The sequence below is a fragment of the Bufo bufo genome, chromosome 2 (genome assembly GCF_905171765.1).
Source record: "Bufo bufo chromosome 2, aBufBuf1.1, whole genome shotgun sequence".
In the NCBI taxonomy this organism is placed as follows: Eukaryota; Metazoa; Chordata; class Amphibia; order Anura; family Bufonidae; genus Bufo; species Bufo bufo.
The window spans coordinates 253,218,036-253,240,112 of NC_053390.1; the positions used below are offsets into that span (position 1 = coordinate 253,218,036).

Sequence of the window (22,077 nt, forward strand, 5' to 3'; positions counted from 1 at the left end):
CTGAATGCTTCTGGGCATGCTCTCGATCAGATTCAAGCATGTCTTTACCGAAATCTGTTCCTAGGTCTCTTCCACACGTTCCCAATGTCGATGCATACTGGTCGACTCACTTGAATACAGCTTTTTCTTCAACTCTACCCACAAGTGTTCAATTGGTTTGAGGTCTGGGGACTGTGGGGGCCAATCTAGCATCTTTACTTCATTGTCATTGAACCATTTCTCCGCCAATCTCGACGTATGCTTCGGGTCATTGTCCTGCTGGAACGCTAAGTCGTCCTTTTCATACCCATAGTACTCGAGTGTATGAAGTAACTTGTCTTGTAGGATAATCACATATAGAATTGAGACCACATCAATGCTGGTCAAGTATCCAATGCCTTTGGCTGTGAAACAACCCTATATCATCAGGCTTCCTCCACCAAACTTGACAGTTCCTTTGTTTCTTCGAGACCAATTTGCACCCATTAGAGTCCAGTCTGTTGTCTGTCTCGTCGCTCCAAATGTGGTATACAAGCAGAAAAAGATTGTTCCACCACCAGCAGCAAAACAGTAACAATGCAGTTACACGATAAGAATCTGCATAACTAATCATATGCTAAATAGTTGCAAGTCCAATGTATGTATGAGATAGCCAAGATGATTGTCTGTACAATGATGGTAATCTCACATTCGAAGCTGTAGTGGATGGTGAGATATGGAGCCTGAAAGTCAAAAGTTCCAAACATTTTTACCCTTTGGCTCGTCAGTGTATATTTATAATTTTGTATATAAGTACTTGCAACCCAAAATGTGTAAGCAGTGTACTGCTTTCCTGTGATGAATTGTAACTGGTACCAATAAAGCCAAGTACGGTATGTTTTATTCATGTGGCATGCTGGATTTTCTGCCTACACAAGTCATGGCCTTGGCTTTTCTGTGCATCCTTAGAGCACTCATGTGAGCTGGACTTTTTTTGTTTAACTCATGTAGTACTGTACTGTACTGTACGAAGGCTCTACTAGATAGCTAATAAGTGCATGCACTTCAGAAATGCTAATGTTTTACCAGTGAAATGTACATGCTGCTTGGCTGGAAGATCCAAAATTGGCACTGCTACATTGTATGCCGAACGTGGTTTTAAGTTACAATAATCGAGGATTGTATATTGGAAATATTGTAGCCTGAGGCCAATTCAATGTGGTTGTCCCACGACAAACACTTATATCCTATTTGTAGGATAGGGGATTCTTGTCTGATCGGCAGGGTCCAACCGTTGGGGCTCCGATCAGTTACGAGAATGGGGGCCCATGTTTCCACCACCTGAATAGAGTAATGGCCACGCCTGTATGCTGCCATTCCATTCATCTCCATAGAACTAGAGATGGGTGTAGTTAACTTAAGGCATCACTGTACGAATAATATTTGTATGTACCTTACAATGATTTTATCTTCCAGACTATAGTCATTGATCGTGTTGGACGCCGCGTACTCTTGATGGGAGGGTACAGCTTAATGTCTGTATGGGCTGTGGTTTTTATGGTATCCTTATCTCAACAGGTACAAACATTTTGGATTTTCTAAAACCACTGGGGCAAATGTTAAAGACTGATATAAGTATAATGGAAAATTATTTTAGTTTCTTAACACTTGTTTGGTTCTTAAAAATAGGACAGATGCCCCTGTGCCTAAAACATGTTACAGACTAATGTTTCCATATCTGTTAGGCTGCACTACTGAATATATAATGTGTTTATATATAATAATAAATAATCTTTATTTCCCGATCCTCCCATACATACAGTATGTAGTGAATAGGGAGAGGGTAGAAAGTCACTGACAGACTCCTTTGACAGCTGCAGCTTATATACTGTACCTTCTAACAAGGAATCAGCAGTTGAAATCCAATATGCATGATCCTCATCACCCCTGACATCAAGGAAGAGTCATGAGGTCTCATACACATTAGATTGTCTGCTAAGCCCGTCAACATCTTCAGATTCGGACGATGCACCTGTAATGTCTATGGCCAGATTAAAACACTATCGAAACATTGCTTTGTTAACAATTGACTGTTGTTCTGAGAACAGAGAACTTTTGGTTGTATTTTAGTAGTTTAATAAACCCTAGTGGTTTAAACCCTGACTGTGCTCAGCTCCTGAACTAAACAAAGGTTTCCTGTTTACTAGGATCACTTTATGTGGATGCCGTATCTCAGCATGGTCTGTATTTTTGCCTACATCTTGAGCTTTGGAATTGGTCCAGGTAAATACCAAGCAGGAACATACATGTCCATGAATTTTCCAGGGGGGTTGTGTTCAGGCACACAACCTGGAAACAGGGGCGTAACTACCATAGCGGCAGACCATGCGACTACTATGGGGCCCAGGGCAAGAGGGGGCCCAGTCTTAGGCTACTTTCACTTTAGCGCCACGGACCTCCGGCAGGCTGTTCCGGACTGCTGCTACGACATGTCTGACATTTATTCCGGCAGCCTCTCGCCGTGCCTCGCCGGAACTCCGGCCCCGCCCCCATTATAGTCAATGGGGACGGAGCGGCAGTCCGGGGGCACAGGTCACTAGCGGCAGGACGGATCCGACAGGCTGTTCACCCACCGGAACAGCCTGCCGGAGGTCTGTGCCGCTAGTGTGAAAGTAGCCTTAGTTGGGATTATCTCCTCTTCTACTGGAGGTGAATACTTGGTCAGGACTCTACCCCCTAGTCTAAAGGAACAACTTTTAGCAAATGAGGCAGTGGAAAAATGGCCCAAGGGTCATTGAAAGGGGTTTAGGCAGAACCTTTCTGTCCTGTGTGGGGGGCCTGGTTAGATCCTTGCTATTGGGCCCTTACTTCTCTATGTACGCCACTGCCTGGAAATATTATTTATTTGAATATACAATCATTCTTCCCATACGGTTGCAGTGTTCACAAATGTCTCTGTATTTTTAGCACCATAATTACTTGTTTTTCTGTTTCTGCCTAAACTAAAGCCGGAGTTACTGGTTTAATGCCGGCGGAGATATTTGACCAGATGGCCCGACCTGCAGCATACATGATCTGCGGCTCCATCATGTGGCTTACACTATTTGTGGTGGGCTTGGCTTTCCCTTTTATTGTGGTGAGTACAGACTGTTGACATGTTTGTGGAGTTCATTCAGGCAACCATAATACTGTAAGGATGAAACAACTGAAAAACAATAGGCCTGGGTGCCGTATATATTTTCTATATGTGCTTTTCATACAGTGTGCCCAAACCAACATTCAAGATGCATTCACACTGTGCATTTTTTTTTTTATACCGCCAACTAATGATCCAGAAAATACAGACTTGTTAAGATACTAAAGATGAACGCAGGACACACTACAATTCTTTTACATACAAGAAAAGCCAGACAGTGAATATTGCCATTTAAAGGGGTTTTCCAGGTTCCTCATATTGATCTACTGGGGTTTGACATCTGGCATCGGCACCGATCAGCTGTTTCCTGCAGCCACTAGTGCTGTAACTACTACTTTGATTGAAGCCAGAAGCACAGCTCCGCTCCAAGTGTAGTGATCTCGCCAGGTTACTGCAGCTCAGCTCCCATTCACTTCAATGTGTGTGGGGCCCCATCAACTCTCCTGCTATGGCAGATGTCAGGGGAGAGTAGGATCAGCTGCTGGATTTAAACATGCCTGATCCTTTTGTTTTTAGGGGAAGTATGCCACCACCACATTGAGGGGCTTTCCTTCTCCCCATTCAGAACATATGCATGCTCGATATGGCTCTGGCGTAGAGTAGAGCCAGGCAGCAGGGGGCAGTCATGTACACAGTTCTTTTAGTATATTCTAACCTGAAGCGTCCCCATCACCATGGGAACGCCTCTGTGTTAGAATATACTGTCAGATTTGAGTTTCACGATGTAACTCAAATCCGACGGTATATTCTAACATAGAGGCGTTCCGATGGTGATGGGGACGCTTCAAGTTAAAATATACCATCGGATTGGAGAAAACTCTGATCCTATGGTATATTAACTCCTGACTTTACATTGAAAGTCAAAAGGGGACGGATCCGTTTGAAATTGCACCATATTGTGTCAACGTCAAACGGATCCGTCCCCATTGACTTGCATTGTAATTCAGGACGGATCCGTTTGGCTCCGCACGGCCTGGCCCACGGACGAAAAAACGGTCACGGATCACGGAAAAACGGAACCCGTTTTTGCGGACCGCAAAAGAATACGGTCGTGTGCATGAGGCCAAAGTGTAATAGCAAGCGATCAAAAAGTCATATGCACCCCAAAATAGTGCCAATTAAACCGTCATCTCATCACGCAAAAATCATATACTACCCAAGATAATCGGCCAAAAACTGAAAAAACTATGGCTCTCAGACTATGGAAACACTAAAACATGATTTTTTTGTTTCAAAAATGAAATCATTGTGTAAGGCCGGGTTCACACGAACGTGTGTGACCCGTGCCTGTGAAGCGGCCCGCAAATAGCGGGCCGCAATGCTTGTTCGCCGGCCGTAGGTCAGCCGCATCGGATCGCGGACCCATTCACTTTAATGGGTTCGCGATCCGGCCGTTCCGCGAAAAGATAGGACTTGTTCTATCTTTTAGCGGAACGGAACAACGGGACGTAACCCCAGGAGGCACTCCGTAGTGCTTCCGAGGGGTCCCGTCCCGTGCGGCCGTTCCGCGATTCCGGATTAGCGGACCCATTGAAGTGAATGGGTCCGCATCCGTGATGCGGAATTCACACGGAACTGTGGCCGTGTATTGCGGCCCGCGATTTGCGGGCCGTGTATTGCGGCCCGCGATTTGCGGGCCGCAATACGGCCACGGGTCACGCACGTTCGTGTGAACTTAGCCTAAAACTTACATAAATAAAAAAAAAAGTATACATATTAGGTATCGCCGCGTCCATAATAAGTTGCTCTATAAAAATATCACATAACCTAACCCCTCAGGTGAATACCGTAAGAAAATAAAAAAGGTGTAAAATCAGTTTTAAATACCTTGAGGGGTGTAGTTTCTAGAATGGGGTCATTTTTGGGTGGTTTCTATTATGTAATCCTCGCAAAGTGACTTCAGACCTGAACTGGTCCTTAAAAAGTTGGTTTTTGAAAATTTCAGAGAAATTTCAAGATTTACTTCTAAACTTCTAAGCCTTGTAACGTCCCCCAAAAATAAAATGTCATTCCCAAAATGATCCTAACATGAAGTAGACATATGGGAAATGTAAAGTAATAACTTTTTTTGTAGGTATTAATATGTATTATAGAAGTAGAGATATTGAAACTTGGAAATTTGCAAATTTTTCCAAATTTTTGTCAAATTTTGTATTTTTTTATAAATAAAAATGCATTTTTTGACTCCATTTTACCAGTGTCGTGAAGTACAATATGTGACAAAAAAACATTCTCAGAATGGCCTGGATAAGTCAAAGCGTTTTAAAGTTATCACCACATAAAGTGACACTGGTCAGATTTGCAAAAAATGGCCTGGTCCTGAAGGTGAAAATGAGCCCGGTCCTTAAGGGGTTAAGATGATACGATAAACGTGCATTTAGATGGGACAATTGAGCAGATGATTGGCGGCACTTTTACACTGCCAGATCATCGTTAACGAGCGTTCCAGTGAACATTTGTTAGCGATTATCTTGTGGATTCTCAGCTTGCGTAAAGGGGCCTTAAGGCACTCTTCTCAATGCACTTCTGCCCTATGCTCGCTGTGTATGTTGAGAAGTTCCCCCACATACATGGCAACATGCCAGTAGACTCAATAACCAAATGTACAGTATATGTCGTATTGGTATGGTATATGAGGCCCGTTATATGTTGCCATGGCTTTTTTTCCCCTTTTTTTTGTTTCTTGCAAGCGTACGTGTGTACTTATCCTCGATCATACACTTTGTTTTCCAATTCTTGCCAAAGGTTTTTGCCTGCGAATATTTACACTGCCACAAACTAATGAATGTTCCTTCTGTTTCAGCAAGGACTTGGTCATTTTTGCTTTATGCCGTTTCTACTGGTCTGTGTCACCACTGCTGTATATATTGGATTCTTCATCCCAGAGACGAAAGGAAAAAGTGTTTTAGAAATCACTGAAGAATTTACAGCGCGTAGAGCTAAACCACACTGTGAGGAAAATGGCTGGCTTGGTGCTCAAGAGATCAAAACGACTAGTTTGTGAGAGGAAGGCGTATTGTACATTATAGAACTGAGCGCACTGAAATAGTGTAGCTCATCCTTTACTTGCAGCAATAGAGCTGGAATTTAAGAGAGAAATGTAAAATCTTATCTAAAATGTCTTCCGAACCTGCCTGTTTTTGCACAGTTTGCACGTTTTTTAATTGCCCTTCACATTAATGTGTTTCCATCCACTCCAAAAGAAAATTACCTTAGCATGATCATCTGTCTTAAAAGCTGCTAAAGAATTCTGCTGCATCTGTAATACTTGAACTAGTCATATCATTGGTTTATACCACTTTTAATGGTGTTATATTATTACTGCTTTACTTTTTCTAATGCAGCATGATATTGTTGTCCCCAAAATCTCTGTATTTATTATGAGGTGTAAAATTTACATAGACTTGCTGTACCACATATATGTAGTCATTTTAAAATATATGTTAATTGTTCTGTGCTTGTTTTTTTTCATGACAATCACATCTTTACATGGATCTCCCCTCTGTCAAATCTCCCCTCTGTCGTATATTTTTTCTTTGGAGTATAGGATTGTGGTGATTAATATCTCCTTGGTGGCCCTATTTCAACTTTTCACTGTGTATTCAATTACCCCTTAATTCCACATTTTTGTTCCCTGTACTGCCTACTTTTACCTGTGCTTAAAATAAGGTTGCTAGGCATGGTCCGTCTATCTGTTGAAGGACGGAGCACGCAGAAGCAGGCTGCGTGCAAGGTCACATTACTGACAGCCAGGGACTGTAAGTAAATGATTAAAGCCAGGTCCTCCCCAGCAGCTGATAACAGTGCCTGGACTGTGTGCACTTCTCCCTGTCCCTGCGCTTGGCAGACGCTCCCACACTCAGCAGAGCTGGAGGATGCAGAGTTGGTGCAGCGCAGACCAGGGAAGGGAGATCTGCCATCTGCTCAGTGTATAAATGAAAGCAACATGTGGTAAGAGGACCCCTTTGTGCTGCAGGAGATTAACCCTTTAGGGGGAGAGCTCTGGTTACTGACACTTTTGAGGGGCTATTGTTACTGGCTAGTGAGGGCAGGCGGGATTAGCCTCAGGGTGAGGGCAGTGGTGGCCATCTTAACTGAATAGTGAAATTGCAGTTTTATGCAGACTGGTTGCTAAGAGCTGAATCTTATTAAATATGGGGTAAGTCAGTCTAATAGTAACTGATTCTGGAATATCATGTTATTAGTAACTACATATATGAAAATTGAAATTAGGGTCTAATTGTGACAGTTATCCTTTAAGATTGTTAACCTGCAGGTCATTTTTTAAATTCAGAAATGCAATGTTTATGGAATTAGGAAGAATAGCTAAAGAACCATAACATTAAAAAGGTTGGACGCTCATTCATTACTTTCCAAAATGTGGTGGAAATAGCAAATTATCTTACTAATACAATGTATTGAGAATATTTGCGCTGCTTTCAAGACATTGTAATGCCGGAGATATGAACTGGGATAAGCAATTGGGCCACTGTTTTGAAAGCTGAGAAGCGGCACAGATATTCTTAATACTGTACATTATATTAGTAAGATACATCATGTCCTGTTTTTAACACATTTTGGGAAAATAATAAGAATGGCCAACCTCTTAAAAGTCTATAGACAACTTCGGAGAAATTTTTGTTTAGGATTGCATTTTAGTCATTTTGGGCAAAAAAAAATTTCTGTAGGACTCGGCAGTTTCTGAGCTAAAGGGTTAAAAATCAGTTTGTTTGCAGGCTGTCAGTGTCTGTTTTCCTTGAATCCTGTCATCTGACAGCCTATGTGTAACTCTTATCTCTGATTTCCTGACCTCAAAAACTCAAGAAGAATAAGGCTTAAATAAGTAGATAAGAGCTAAACATGAATCTTGGATGACAGGATTCAAAGAAAACTGAAACTGACAGCCTGCAAACAAACAGATTTTAAGGCCTCATGCACACAACAGTATTTTTTCACGGTCCGCAAAACGGGGTTCCGTTGTTCCGTGATCCGTTTCCGTTTTTGTTTCCGAGTGTCTTCCTTGATTTTTGGAGACATGAAAAGTAAAAAAAATCTAAGTCAAGTTTGCCTTGAAAATGATAGGAAAAAAACTGACACGGATCACGGACGCGGATGACAATATTGTGTGCCTCCGTGTTTTTTCACGGACCCATTGACTTGAATGGGTCAGCGAACCGTTGTCTGTGAAAAAAATAGGACAGGTCATATTTTTTTGACGGACTGGAAACACGGATCACGGACGCGGAAGACAAACGGTGCATTCTCCGAGTTTTCAAAGGACCCATTGAAAGTCAGAGGGTCCGCAGAAAATCACGGAAAACGGAACAACGGACACGGAACACAACAACGGTCGTGTGCATGAGGCCTTACCCTGTATCTCAAAATTGGCTAAACAAAGACCAATTAAAAAAATTATTTTAGCTGAAAATGAGTAAAATGCAATGATAAAAAAGCCATTAAAGGTTCTTGGATAAATAAGAATAGTGTTAGGGTTTGCTTCAGCATGGAGAGTACTGAAACCTTGTGTTGTACTTCCCAGAATACTGTGGCCCTCAAGCTGAGATGATGGACAAGCTGTGTGCATAGGTGTTAGAATATGACTCCATGGTAAATTTCTGGTACACAGCCTTGTCAGAATTCTTATTGCGGCTTTGTGAAAGTCAACTGTGTGGGGTTCTGACTGCTGAGACTCCCCCCTCAGATCGCTAGAACAAGCACACACTCTCCAAGCTGCAGGAGACAGAATTGAGATGTGCTCAAGGACTTTCTATTGACACCCTCACCTGCCGCTAGAAGAAAGAGAACTCTATGGGAGTGCTTCTCTCTGCTCGTTCTAGCTGTCCATGGGGGTCTCAGCTCTCAGACCCCACAGATCAATCCTTTGATACACTATGTCACTATAACATACCAAAAGTTTTGTAAAAGCTGAGCATGCTGGAGGAACTTGGAAAGACATATGGAAAAATGCCATATGGGATGATACTGTTGAAAAAACACAATTCTGCCATAATTTTATGGGTGGTAAAACTGACATGTTAATGTCATTCTGCAGGTCAGTATGATTATATTGATACCAAATTTATGTAACCTTGTGTTTTAATACTTAAAAAAAAAACTTTGAAAGAAATTGTTTTCTTTGCATCACCATATTCTGCCACCCATAACTTTCTTATAGTTACATCAACAGAGTTATTTGAGGTCTCATTTTTTGCAGGATGATCTGTAGTTTTTATTAATACCTTATTGGCGTGTGTATGACTTTTTGATCGCATTTTATTCAACTTTTTTTTGGAGGTGAAGTGACCAAAAAAATGTGAATCAGCCATTTTAATTATTTTCTGTTACATTGTTCACCATACAGGATAAATGCATTTATATTTTACTAGTTCTGGCATTTTAAGAAGTGGCGCTACTAGAGATCTTTACTCTCTTTTTAATTGTTTATTTTTAACCCTTTCAGCCTAAAGTCATTTTCAGATTTTGAGTTTTCCTTTTTCACTCCCTGATTTCCCAGAGAAAAATTTTTGTTTTTCCATTCACATAGATGACTGAGGGCATAAGTTGTGCTTTCTAATGAAAGCCTATTATTGCATACAGTGAAGTGGGAAGCTGTAAAAATATTCCAAAGGGGGTGAAAACAAACCCAACATTCTGCTATAGTTTTATGGGTTTCATTTTTACGACTTTCCCTATGTTTGTTTATGCTTACGTATGAGGAGCTAAGTGATTTTTTGCAGGGCGAGCTGTAGTTTTTAAAGATTCCATTTTAGAGTGTGTATGACATTTGATAATTTTTTGTCAAATTTTTGTTGGGAGATAAAGCAACAAAAAATGTTGAATCAGCTATTTAGATTTTATTTTCCATTACAACATTCGCCGTACAGGATAAATACATTTATATTTTAATAGTAGGGCCTTTTTGAAATGCGTTAATGCCTATAATATTTATTTTTTTATTATTTATTTTAATTTTCATTATAAGGAAAGTGGGTGAAGCCCCCCCCCCTTCCCTCAGGGGACCTGAACATGCGATCTTCAGATCGCTTCTGCCTTCCACTACAATTAATTATCATTGCAATGTATTACAGATTCACTATGCTGTCATGGAGCCCTGCCACCTGCAGGCCTTCATAAGAACTACAGCTGTAATAGGCTGGATTTCTTCAGAGAGACCCAAGTTATTACATAAATTAAATGGTTTCCTGAATCTCAGTGCAGGGAAGCCGTTCGAGCTCTGGGAGCGCAATGTTGCCAGGGAAAGCATCCTCAGATGCCGTGGCGATAACTGACCACAGCATCTGAAGGGCTAAATGTCTACAATCATCGTTATCGGCCAATTACAGACATTAGCCTCTGGGCTGGTGCCATCTTTAAAGACCAGACTTCCGTGGTGCATGTACAGTGCTGGTCGGGAAGGGGTTAAAATGGGAAAAGGGGATGATCTGAATTTGTGTGTGTATATATCATTTTTTGTTTTGTTTTTTTATACATTTATTTTTATTTCCCCTAGGGGATTTCAGCGTGTCTGGTTGCTTATGCCATAGACTGCAATGGCTTACCATTGCAGTCTATGGAAGGATAAATACATTCATATCAAGTGTATCAAGGGCTTGATAGAACTTTCGCTATGGCAGGCCTCGGAGTCTTCCAAAGGTCAGAGGCGGACATAGCATCTAAAGGGTTAAAAGTTCGTAATCAGTGTTGTCACAGATCACAATCTGTGCCACTGGGTGTCTGCAATGTAATACAGCAGACCCATGGCAGCTTTGAGACTCAGCTGAAGAGTGGGCTCCATCTTTAAAAATTATGTTGTGAGTGGGTTAATGACATATATGACTTCTTTTTGTTGAATCCACTCTTGGTCTTGGTTCCAAAAACTGAATGTGTGGCAGCACCCTTAGGTTCCTTATTACATGGGCAGATGAATTGCCTGTAACAAGCACTGATATAGGAAGTCGATTGCTGCTCATTTTATTTTCACAGGGCAATTATCAGGAGGGGTTTGAATGATCGTTCTTTTAATCATCAAGATATGTGTTCTCTGCCAGGCAAGAGCACTATTTTCACAATTTTTCACTTGCCATCCATTTAGTATGATGTATGACCGCCTCCATAGAGCTTATAAGGCCCACAAATAAGAATAAAATGATATTGTTTAGTTACAAGAGTCTGTCTTTATTTATATACTTATTTGCACATATGTACAGTATATTAATTATGCATATACATACATGTTCTTTAAAGGCCTTTTACACAAGCCGACTAAGGCAATTTTTACCTGCAGCAGTCATCCCTCTGTACGGGGACCAACGATCATTACTGTGATTGTTCATTCCCATACAGATTCCTGTTTACAAAGGCTGATCTGCTGTCAGCAAACAATAATTTTATATGCCACATAAAAAATGGGATTACCTATTGGGTGATCATCAGCACATTTGTATGGGACCATTATCAAGAACAATCGTTTGTACAAACGCTCATCCTTGATAATTTCCCCAATCTTTGACTTTAATGAACTTGATATTGGCTTACATTTATCTGTTGATTAACTGATTAATCAGTTGAATACGAGTGTGTACGTGTGACTATGTATGTATAAGTGTATGTGAGATGCAGCATATTCAGGACTGCCCTCTAACTATAAGAAAGCAATCATGTTTACATCTGAAAAACCTGGAGACCCTTTCCTCTCATGCACTGGATCTAATTTACACGTTCAGAAAGGGAATGGGGACTACTCCCAATTACAAGATGTAAATTGTGTTTATGTAGCATCTTACAAGACAAAAGTAGAGGGTGGGAACAGTCACTAGCTAGTTCCTGACCTACTGAGGTCTTTTTTTTTTCCATTTTACTAAGTTGATCGTTTACACCAACAAAGGGGGCAGGGCCTGGTATGTAATGTTAGTCATAATCCCAGTAACAAGATAGTTTTTCATTTATTTCTGAAGAGATTGTCCTCTAGAGGAAGGAACCCCATGCTTAACATGGTAAGTACATTTTTAGTCTTATTGCTGTGTCTGTAGCATGTTTAAGACGGCAAGTTAAAACAGTAATTTTTTGTTACATTGTGTAGGTTTATATTCAGAGTTGCCTCTTAACGTTCTAAAGACTGAGGTAAAAGAATGAAATGTCCTTATACAAATCTATACATTTTCCTGCCCATTACATAGTTGATTGGTTAACCTGTCTGGGTCTCATTCCCATTTTCTAAAACTCACATCCCCAACCATCCCTTGGTTGAATTTGATGGACTTATGTCTTAGGCCTCATGCACACGACCGTTGTTTGCTTCCGCGTCCGTTCCGCCGATTTTAGCGTTACAGGTGTGGACCCATTTATTTCTATGGAGCCGTTGAAAATGCGGATAGTGCACCGTTTGCCACCCGCGTCCGTGATCCGTGGTTCCAGTCCGTCCAAAAAATATAACCTGTCCTATTATTTCCACGGAAAACTGTTCGTGGACCCATTCAAGTCAATGGGACCGCTAAAAAACACAGAGGCACACAAGATTGTCATCCGCGTCTGCGCGTCCGCGTCCTTTTTATTCCTATCATTTGCATGGCAAACCTGTCTTAGACTTTTTTTTACATTCCTTTATGTCTGGTGGTCCTCCAAAAATAAAGGAAGACACACTGAAACGGATCACGGAACAACGGAACCCCATTTTGCGGAACGGAACACAACGGTCGTGTGCATGAGGCCTTAGGGTTACTTTCACACTAGTGTTTAAGTTTTCCGGTATTGAGTTCCGTCATAGGGGCTCAATACTGGAAAAAAACTATTCAGTTTTGTCCCCATTTATTGTCAATGTGGGCAAAACTGAACTGAACAGAACGGAATGCTCCAAAATGCATTCCGTTCCGTTTAGTTGCGTTCCCAGCCCGGAGAGCAAACAGCAACATGTCCTGGGATGCGGAGCAAGACGGATCCGGCATGACCCCCAATGCAAGTCAATGGGGACAGATATGTTTTCTCTGCCACAATCTGCCACAATAGAAAACGGATCCGTCCCCCATTGCCTTTCAATGGAGTTAATGACGGATCCGTCTTTGCTATGTTAAAGATAATACAACTGGATCCGTTCATAATGGATGCAGATGGTTGTATTATCAGTAATGGAAGCGTTTTTGCTGAACCCTGCCAGATCCAGCAAAAATGCTAGTGGGAAAGTAGCCTTAACTGTATAACTATGTAACTATATTAAGAACTAATGCTTTGTCATGGTCATACACCCCACTGTCTGTTTTTTAAACATAGATTTTTAACCAAGTCTTCTGGGTGGGTGACAACTATTGTAGTGATTTTACATGTTTATGGATTTTCATGATATGATAGAATATATTCCCTGTTCCACTATTAGCTGTAATATTGTTATGACTTGAGCCATAAATATCTGTAGTATACAATCATCTGAAATACAATCATTACAAGATTTACTTCACAGCGGTACATAACTCATGTAGCAGCCACGTAAATCTAAGGTCCTGCTTTAAAGCAGCAGAGCATTCCTCTGCAAAGGCTTATCAGTGTGGTCCTAAAGCCTTCACCTACATCAACCAAGTGATAAATGATATAATAGGGTCTGTTCTTCGGCATGTGATCGCCATAAAAAGGCTAATCATGGTGATCACTATGGAGGTTGTTTCAAAACAAACTTCTAGCGCTGCCCTTTGTCTCTTAGGCTGCCCATACATCTACTTGTCAAATATCTAAAATGTATCGGGTTGTCCTAACTCTTCCCAAATGGCAGATGTCATGTTGGATTACACATGGCTTACTCACCTGTCCCCACTGAGAACACATGCGTGGGATCAGGAAGATTGTAGGTCTGATTGTAGATTTTTTGCCTATTAATGTTAACAGGTTTTAGAAATATGCTTTACAGCAGCCATATGAGCTATAGGCCCAAGAGGCGGGAGGGGACATCATTGACTGTTAGCCTTTTTTAGGCCTGTATTACACCAACCGATTATCTGACAGATTTTCTGACCAATCATTGGTCAGATGGCCAAATATCACACTCTGATCTTTTGTTATACACACCAACTATTGGTCTGATTGGACAGATATTGGTCAGATAATCTGTAATACAGGCCTTAGACATGCTCTGTGACCTGTGCAGAGGTGGCGTCTGTGATGACAGTGAGATAACTTAACTTAAGAAAAGTGATCTCTACAGACCAGGAAGTCTGTACACATTACTACATTACTAATATTGTTATGCATGTGTACTCACATTTGTATTATGTCCCCCATCAGTTGTTATGTTAAAATGCTGTAGGTAAAGTGATAAAATAATGCAACAGATCATTTCCTTAGGCTTTTTTGACCAAACCAAATTGGAAAGTAAAAAAATTGGTCAGAAAAGAAGCAAATTAAGTTTAATGTGGATACATTATTAGATACCCCGATCGCGCAAATGTTTGGAGGGACGCGTTTCTTTCCGGCAATCGGCTGCTCGCTTGCTGAGGAGACGCTGCTATTACATGCAGCGATCTCCTCATCACTAATGCATTGCTCGTCCCCATGCTGTACATTGGTTCGCTGGCGTCAGATCGTAATTAGACAGCACAATCTACGGCCTTCAAACTATTATTTTTAATCCTGCTAAAAAATATGGGTGCAATCGGTTGGCAGTATTACACTGCAAGATGATCGCTAACAAGCATTCATGCAAACGCTCTTCAGCGATCGCCGGTCAGAAAATCTGTCCATGTGATAATCCTTTAGTGGTGAGTGTGACAACTACAGGATTTTAGGATTTTTTTTTAAATATAGATAGCGACTTGGAAAATAAACCCATAAACACGTGATTTAAACAATAGGTATATTTTCTGATGACACATGCCCTTGAAAAAGTTTTTATTTTTATTTTTTTTATACTTTCTCCACCAGCCAGTGGTACCTTGGGTTAAATCAATATTGACCTCCTGCTTGCCGCTCTGTTCCAACTCCATAGCTCCTGATCTTATTAAACTGGACTTTAGGTCTCAGTCTATCAATTTTCACAAAGGCATGTCACGTGCTCCGCTGCAGCCAACGACTGGCCTCATTAGTGACATGTCCCCAAACAGCACGTCACTGGTGGGTCATGTACTGCTTGGGGACATGTCAACGGTGAGACCAGTCATTGGCTTCAGCGATGCATATTACCCTGTCTATGAGAAAGTGCATAGACAGGGACCGGAAGTCCAGTGAAGAGAGCTCGGGAGCCACACAACCAGAACAGAGCTGTGGAGAAAGGGTAAGTATGGATTAATTCACAGGTACCACTGGCTGGTCGGGAAATTAAAAATGAACTTTGACAATCCCTTTAAGCCTTCTTTACTCTCATCAAGTTGATAAGGATATTGATACAGGCAGCTAGTGTGAAGAAAAGAAAAAAAGCTACTGTATGAAAATATATATTGTATCCATTAGGGGTGTATACACAATATATACAGTGGATCTACACACCCCTGTTAAAATGTCAGTTTTCTATGCTCTAAAGAAATGAGACAAAGATAAATCATTTCAGAACTTTTTCCACCTTTAATGTGACCTATAAACTGTACCACTCAACTGAAAAACAAACTGAAATCTTTTAGGTGGAGGAAAAAAAAAAAACTAAAATAATGTGGTTGCATAAGTGTGGATGTAGCTGTGTTCAGAATTAAGCAATCACATTCAAAATCATGTTAAATAGGAATCAGCATACACCTGCCATTATTTAAAGTGCCTCCGATTAACCCCAAATAAAGTTCAGCTGCTCTAGTGGGTCTTTCCTAAGATTTTCTTAGTCGCATCCCACAGCAAAAGCCATGGTCTATAGAGAGCTTCCAAAGCATCAGAGAGATCTCATTGTTAAAAGGTATCAGTCGGGGGCGTGGCCTAAGAGCGCATGGAGTAAGTCGCACCGCTCATAGCTTCTGCCAGCATCCTGTTTATTAGAGTGGTAGCTATCCCTGAATCGCTGATTTTATCTTACCTGGTGGGAGAGAAGTGACGGAGGGTGCGGTGGTAACTTTGTGAGCTCCGACATGCCGAGGAAGTCCAGCAAGGGACCGCGATCCGACAGGCCAGAGGTGAGCCAGCATGGCGCCGAGGAAGAAGAGGGGCCGGCCCTACAGCCAAAGCTGAGCCAGAGTGCGGCCGCAAAGCTGAGCAAGTTTGCTCGCACTGACAGTGGTGTGGGCGATTGGGCCGAGGGAAAGGAGATAGACGCACATACCTCCTCTGAACAGGAGGACGGATCCATTGATGGGGAGGCCCTGGATGCAGTGAATTGGCCGCCATTGACCCCTGCACGTCCAGCTAAAAGCGCGGTAGGCCCTAAAGCTGCGGCCAATGAGGAACCCACTTTAAAAGATATCATGGCTGCTGTGGCCAGCTGTAACAGCACCCTGAAGGTGCTCACAGTGCAAGTTGGCAGCCTGAGGTCAGATGTGTCTATAATTAGGCACGACCTACACAAGATTTCTGAGCGCACCTCTGAATTGGAGAAGAGGGTGTCCACCATAGAGGATGATATTCAGCCTTTGCAAATGGCGGCAAAAACAACTGCTAAGGACATAGCTGCTCTATATGCCAAAACAGATGATCTGGAGAACAGGTCCAGAAGGAATAACCTGCGGATTGTGGGAATGCCAGAAAAGACGGAGGGGGATAATGCCACAGAGTTTGTGGAAAAATGGTTACATCAGCTATTTCATGAGAAAGGTCTATCTTCCCTGTATGCGGTGGAGCGGGCGCACAGAGTCCCCATGCGGCCGCTTCCGCCAGGCAGACCTCCCCGTCCTATACTGGCGAAGATCCTGCATTTTAAGGACCGGGACACTATCCTGCGGCAATCAAGGGACAATGAGGAGATGGTCCTGAATGGGGTTAAAGTGTCCATATTCCCGGATTATTTCAACGAGGTGCAGCGGAGGAGAAGCAGATTTATGGAAATAAAGAAAAGGCTGAGAGGTCTACAAGTCCAGTATGCTATGTTGTTTCCTGCTAAACTGCGTGTGGTGGCACTGGGATCCACCAGATTTTTTGAAGATCCGGAGGAGGCTGCACAGTGGCTGGACGTCCACGAGCGACAATTGAGAAGTGGGGCCCTGGACACTTGAAGGAGGCAAAGATATGGTTTCTTATGTTCACTCTATACATGCATTTGCACTCTAGGGTTGCTTTAAATGTTGCACCAGTTAAGAAGTGTACTATGTAATGCTACCACATGGTAGATCCTGTGGAGGGAGTAGGTGGCTGAGAGAGGAAAATGTTTTTCTCAGATGTGGGGAGGATTCTCTACCTGAGGAATTGTGTTATAATCTGTTATGATTATTATATGTTGGGGGGCAAGGTGCTCTCGGATTGCCCTGTTTTAATGTGTGAGGTTGATACCAAAGGGATGGTAATCCCCAGTTACGGCAATCTGATTATGGGAGGGAGGGTAGGTAGAAAGTTGGGGGGAAGGGATATGGTCTTGAACTATGAGCAGAGGGAGTCTGAGTGGGTCGTGAGATTCAAGTATGGTCTGAAGTTCTATCATGTCGCAGGTGATTAGAGTTTTAAGCTGGAATGTGAGAGGAATGGCAGATGCACGAAAGAGACAGTGTGTTTTTCAATACTTAGGGCTCTTTCACACCTGCGTTCTTGTCTTCCGGCATAGAGTTCCGTCGTCGGGGCTCTATGCCGGAAGAATCCTGATCAGGATTATCCTAATGCATTCTGAATGGAGAGAAATCCGTTCAGGATGCATCAGGATGTCTTCAGTTCCGGAACGGAACGTTTTTTGGCCGGAGAAAATACCGCAGCATGCTGCGCTTTTTGCTCCGGCCAAAAATCCGGAACACTTGCCGCAAGGCCGGATCCGGAATTAATGCCCATTGAAAGGCATTGATCCGGATCCGGCCTTAAGCTAAACGTCGTTTCGGCGCATTGCCGGAGCCGACATTTAGCTTTTTCAGAGTGGTTACCATGGCTGCCGGGACGCTAAAGTCCTGACAGCCATGGTAAGTGTAGTGGGGAGCGGGGGAGCAGTGTACTTACCGTCCGTGCGGCTCCCCGGGCGCTTCAGAGTGACGTCAGGGCGCCCCAAGCGCATGGATCATGTCATCCATGCGCATGGGGCGCTCTGACGTCATTCTGGAGCGCCCCGGGAGCCGCACGGACTGTAAGTATACCGCTCCCCCGCTCCCCGCTCCTACTATGGCAACCAGGACTTTAATAGCGTCCTGGGTGCCATAGTAACACTGAACGCATTTGGAAGACGGTTCCGTCTTCAAATGCTTTCAGTACACTTGCGTTTTTCCGGATCCGGCGTGTAATTCCGGCAAGTGGAGTACACGCCGGATCCGGACAACGCAAGTGTGAAAGAGGCCTTAGGGCGGTTTCAGCCGGCTATATGTTGCCTTCAGGAAACGCATCTGATTGGAGATAATTTACACTGGATGAGTAAAAATTGGGTGACCCATGCGTTACATTCAACTCATTCCTCTCACTCTAGAGGTGTAAGCATGATTGTGCATAGTAGTATTAGGTATGAACATATGCAGGAATGTGTGGACGCTGACGGTAGGTATGTGTGTGTTGTGTGTAAGGTGGATGGAATACAGGTGGTGCTGGTGTCTGTGTACGTGCCCTCACCATTTGCTTCCCCATTGATAAGAGAGATTATGGACTTTGTGGCGGACTTCCCTGGGTTGCCGTGGCTACTGGTTGGGGACTTCAATTGCACGCTGAATGACTCCCTAGATAGATGTCGGGTGGAAGGAGCAGGTGGTTTACCGGGGAGTGTGGCTCTCAGAAATATTATGTGTGAAATAGGTGTACATGATGTATGGAGATTGCGTAATCCTGATAAGCGTGAATTCTCGTGCAGATCAGCCACGCATCATTCGCTATCGCGTATTGATTTGGCCCTTGTTAATGATATAATGCTGCCACTGGTTAGGGATGTTGTTTATCATCCTCGGTCGTTGTCTGACCATTCTCTGGTGCAGATTGACTTGTGCCTGGGGGTGCTCAGACAGGGACCTAGGCTGTGGAAATGTAACTCACATTGGCTGAACGTGTTGGGTGACCTATCTAGGATCTCTCTGGAGATTAAGGAATTCTTTGCTATCAATACAGGGACGGCTTCGGTACCGGGTGTCTGGGACGCCATTATTATTATTATTATTATTTATTATTAAAGCGCCAATTATTCCATAGCGCTGTACATATGATGAAGCCATGAAAGCATTCCTGAGGGGAGTCTTGATGAAAGAAATTAGCAAGCATAAATCTAGGTCTAGGGAGGCGGATGTTAAGGCGCATGTCCTAGTGGCTGAGGCTGAGAGAGAGTTTGGTAGATCCCCCACCCTGATTAATAGTGAGGCGCTGGCGGTAGCTCAGGAGCAGCTGAGGTGTCATTTAGTGCAGGCCGCAGAAAGAAAGAGAAGTTTTTATCGTCAGAGATCTTTTGAAGAGGGCGAGAAGGTGGGTCATCTGTTGTCGGTGGTTTCACAGGCCTAGAGAGGCTCCTCTTGTATTCAGGAACTGAGAGATGACATGGGGAACAGTAGTCAGGACACAAAAGGAATATTAGATATTCTAAAAAGTTTTTACGTATCTCTATATGCTTCCACCGGCTCTAGTTCTGAGGAGGCTCTGAATGATTTCCTAGTGGAGGCACAGTTAATGGTGCTGTCAGAGGAGGATAGAGAAAGGCTGGAGGAGCCGATTTCACTTGAGGAACTGGAAGCTGCGCTTGGGGATATGGCAAATGGTAAGGCGCCTGGAGCTGATGGCCTCCCAGTAGAGGTATATAAAAAGCTGCAGGGGATATTACTTCCTGAATTACTTAAGGTGCTTGAGCACTCATTGGAGGCAGGTTCACTACCACATTCGATGCAGGAAGCTATAATTGTGGTTATACCTAAACCTGGGAAGGATCCTAAAATACCGGATTCCTACAGACCAATTTCTCTTCTTACGGCCGATGTTAAGCTCCTGGCGAAGGTGTTGGCGAACAGGCTGTCCAAGGTGATTCTGACTATTGTGCACCCGGACCAGACGGGTTTTATGCCCGGGAAGTCGATGGCTATTAATCTCCGTAGGCTATATGCTAGTTTGAATATTCCGGCGGATAATTGTGGAGACAGGGCCTTGCTTGCTCTCGACACCGCCAAGGCGTTTGATAGTGTGGAGTGGAGCTACTTGTGGGGGGTCTTGAGAACCATGGGCTTTGGAGCGCGGTTCATTCAGTGGGTAAAGGTCCTGTACTCTAGTCCCAAGGCGAGAATCAGAGCTAACGGAGGGTTGTCAGACTGTTTCGCCCTGGCCAGGGGCACCAGACAGGGATGCCCATTGTCGCCCTTATTGTTTGCTCTTGCAATAGAGCCGCTTGCGGCTTATATCCGCTTATCAACAAATATAGAGGGGTTTAGATACGGTGGGCTGCACAATAAAGTGGCTATGTACGCTGATGACACTCTGCTTTTTTTGGGCGATACTGGTGCATCCCTGGATGCGGCCATGGCATTGTCACTACCAGAGCTTTGGGACGTTCTCACAGCTCTGTTTCTCCACCCCTGTGATGATGTCACTACTAGAGCTGGGAGGAGTTCTCACTACTCTGTTTACTTTTGGTTTCTTTCACCACAGCTGTTTTTCATGTGTTTGATTTCCCTCTCTTTATATACCCCCTCCTCCTATGATAGGATGTGGATTATAGTTCTCACTTCAGTTGTAGCTCTTGCTTTAGTTTCTTCACTTGTAGCTATCAGTTCACTGGACCTGTGTTCTGCTGCAGCTAGCACTCCGGATATTGCCAGCCTGTCCTTGGATCCGTCTTCTCTGCGGCTGCAACACCTCCAGCTAAGTGTGCAGACATTGTTGTGTTCCTGTTTATTTTCTGACTGGATCTGAGGTGGCCACGGTTCCCTCCATATACTGAGTAGGGCACTGGTGGCCGTGCCCCTTCCACTATTGTAGGGGTTACAGGGGTCATTAGTCTTAGGCACGTGGGCATGCCTCGTTCCGCCATTTGGATCCGGGCATGTGCTTTAGCAGAATAGGGAGAGCGTTGAGGGTCGGACAGGGGTCACCCTTTATCCTCCCCAGTTCTGGGTCCAGTCAGTAGCTCTGTACTGTGTAGTTCTATTGTTGCTCACATACATCCGTGACAGGCATTGAGTGACAGATTTGGTGGCTTCTCTGGGCTTCAGATAAATTGGCAAAAATCCTCTTTGATGCCAGTCGATGGGCAGGCCCTGTCAGGCAGACAAGTAGGTAGTCTGGTTCCTTGGGTGGATAAATTTAAATACTTGGGACTGTATATAACACCTAGACTGTCGGAATTTGAAGACCTTAATCTGTTTCTGTTGCTGGCTACTTTCAGGCTAAAGGTGAGGTCATGGTGTAGGCTCTTTCTTTCGGTGGTAGGTAGAGTGAACCCCTTTTAAAAATGGTTATGATGCCCCAGTTGCTCTATGTATTGAATAATGCTCCCGTATGGATCCCCCTGGATAGATTTAAGAAAATTCATTCTATATTTAGGGATCTTATTTGGAAATATGGTCAGGCTAGGATTAAACTGGAGACATTGCAGTACCCTAAGTCTGAAGGTGGCCTGGCTGTTCCTAATGCATGGATTTACTTTTTGGCTTCCCAATGTCAGCATTTCAAGGGATAGATTAGCTTCCAAGTGCCGGATATGACAGGGCAGATATTGCAGCATTGGTTGGGCAGTCGTGACCTCATGGGTATTCTGGAAGGGTCAGGTATGCATGCTGGGAGGGGAAAACTCCCTCTTATTGAACTTATGAAAAAAGTTTGGGCAAGGGTGAAGCAACTGAGAGGTGTAGGTGGAATCAGTGAGCTTTCCCCTATTAGAAATAATCACCTATTGCCTGAATTTTTTGCCATGTCAGGACTTCGGAATTGGGAAACTCATGGAGTGATGA

The 22,077-nt window shown here is 43.3% G+C and overlaps 2 protein-coding genes across 3 annotated transcripts in view; both read left to right on the plus strand.

The window, feature by feature from the left end:
• Window positions 1-6,611, plus strand: part of SLC2A11 (solute carrier family 2 member 11) — a 129,315-nt gene extending 122,704 nt beyond the window's left edge. For both annotated transcript variants that reach the window (XM_040416380.1, XM_040416378.1), the window contains exons 9-12: window positions 1,435-1,536; window positions 2,166-2,241; window positions 2,967-3,094; window positions 5,958-6,611. In XM_040416380.1, coding sequence (XP_040272314.1) covers window positions 1,435-1,536; window positions 2,166-2,241; window positions 2,967-3,094; window positions 5,958-6,158 — 507 coding nt within the window. In that variant the 3' untranslated portion in view covers window positions 6,159-6,611. The remainder of the gene's footprint in view (window positions 1-1,434; window positions 1,537-2,165; window positions 2,242-2,966; window positions 3,095-5,957) is intronic.
• Window positions 6,612-12,022: 5,411 nt separating this feature from the next.
• The window catches only part of LOC120988735 (solute carrier family 2, facilitated glucose transporter member 11-like), a 58,449-nt gene continuing 48,394 nt past the window's right edge, over window positions 12,023-22,077 (plus strand). Inside the window, exons 1-2 of the mRNA XM_040416383.1 lie at window positions 12,023-12,151; window positions 18,094-18,100. The gene's annotated coding sequence lies outside the window, so the exon portion shown is untranslated. The remainder of the gene's footprint in view (window positions 12,152-18,093; window positions 18,101-22,077) is intronic.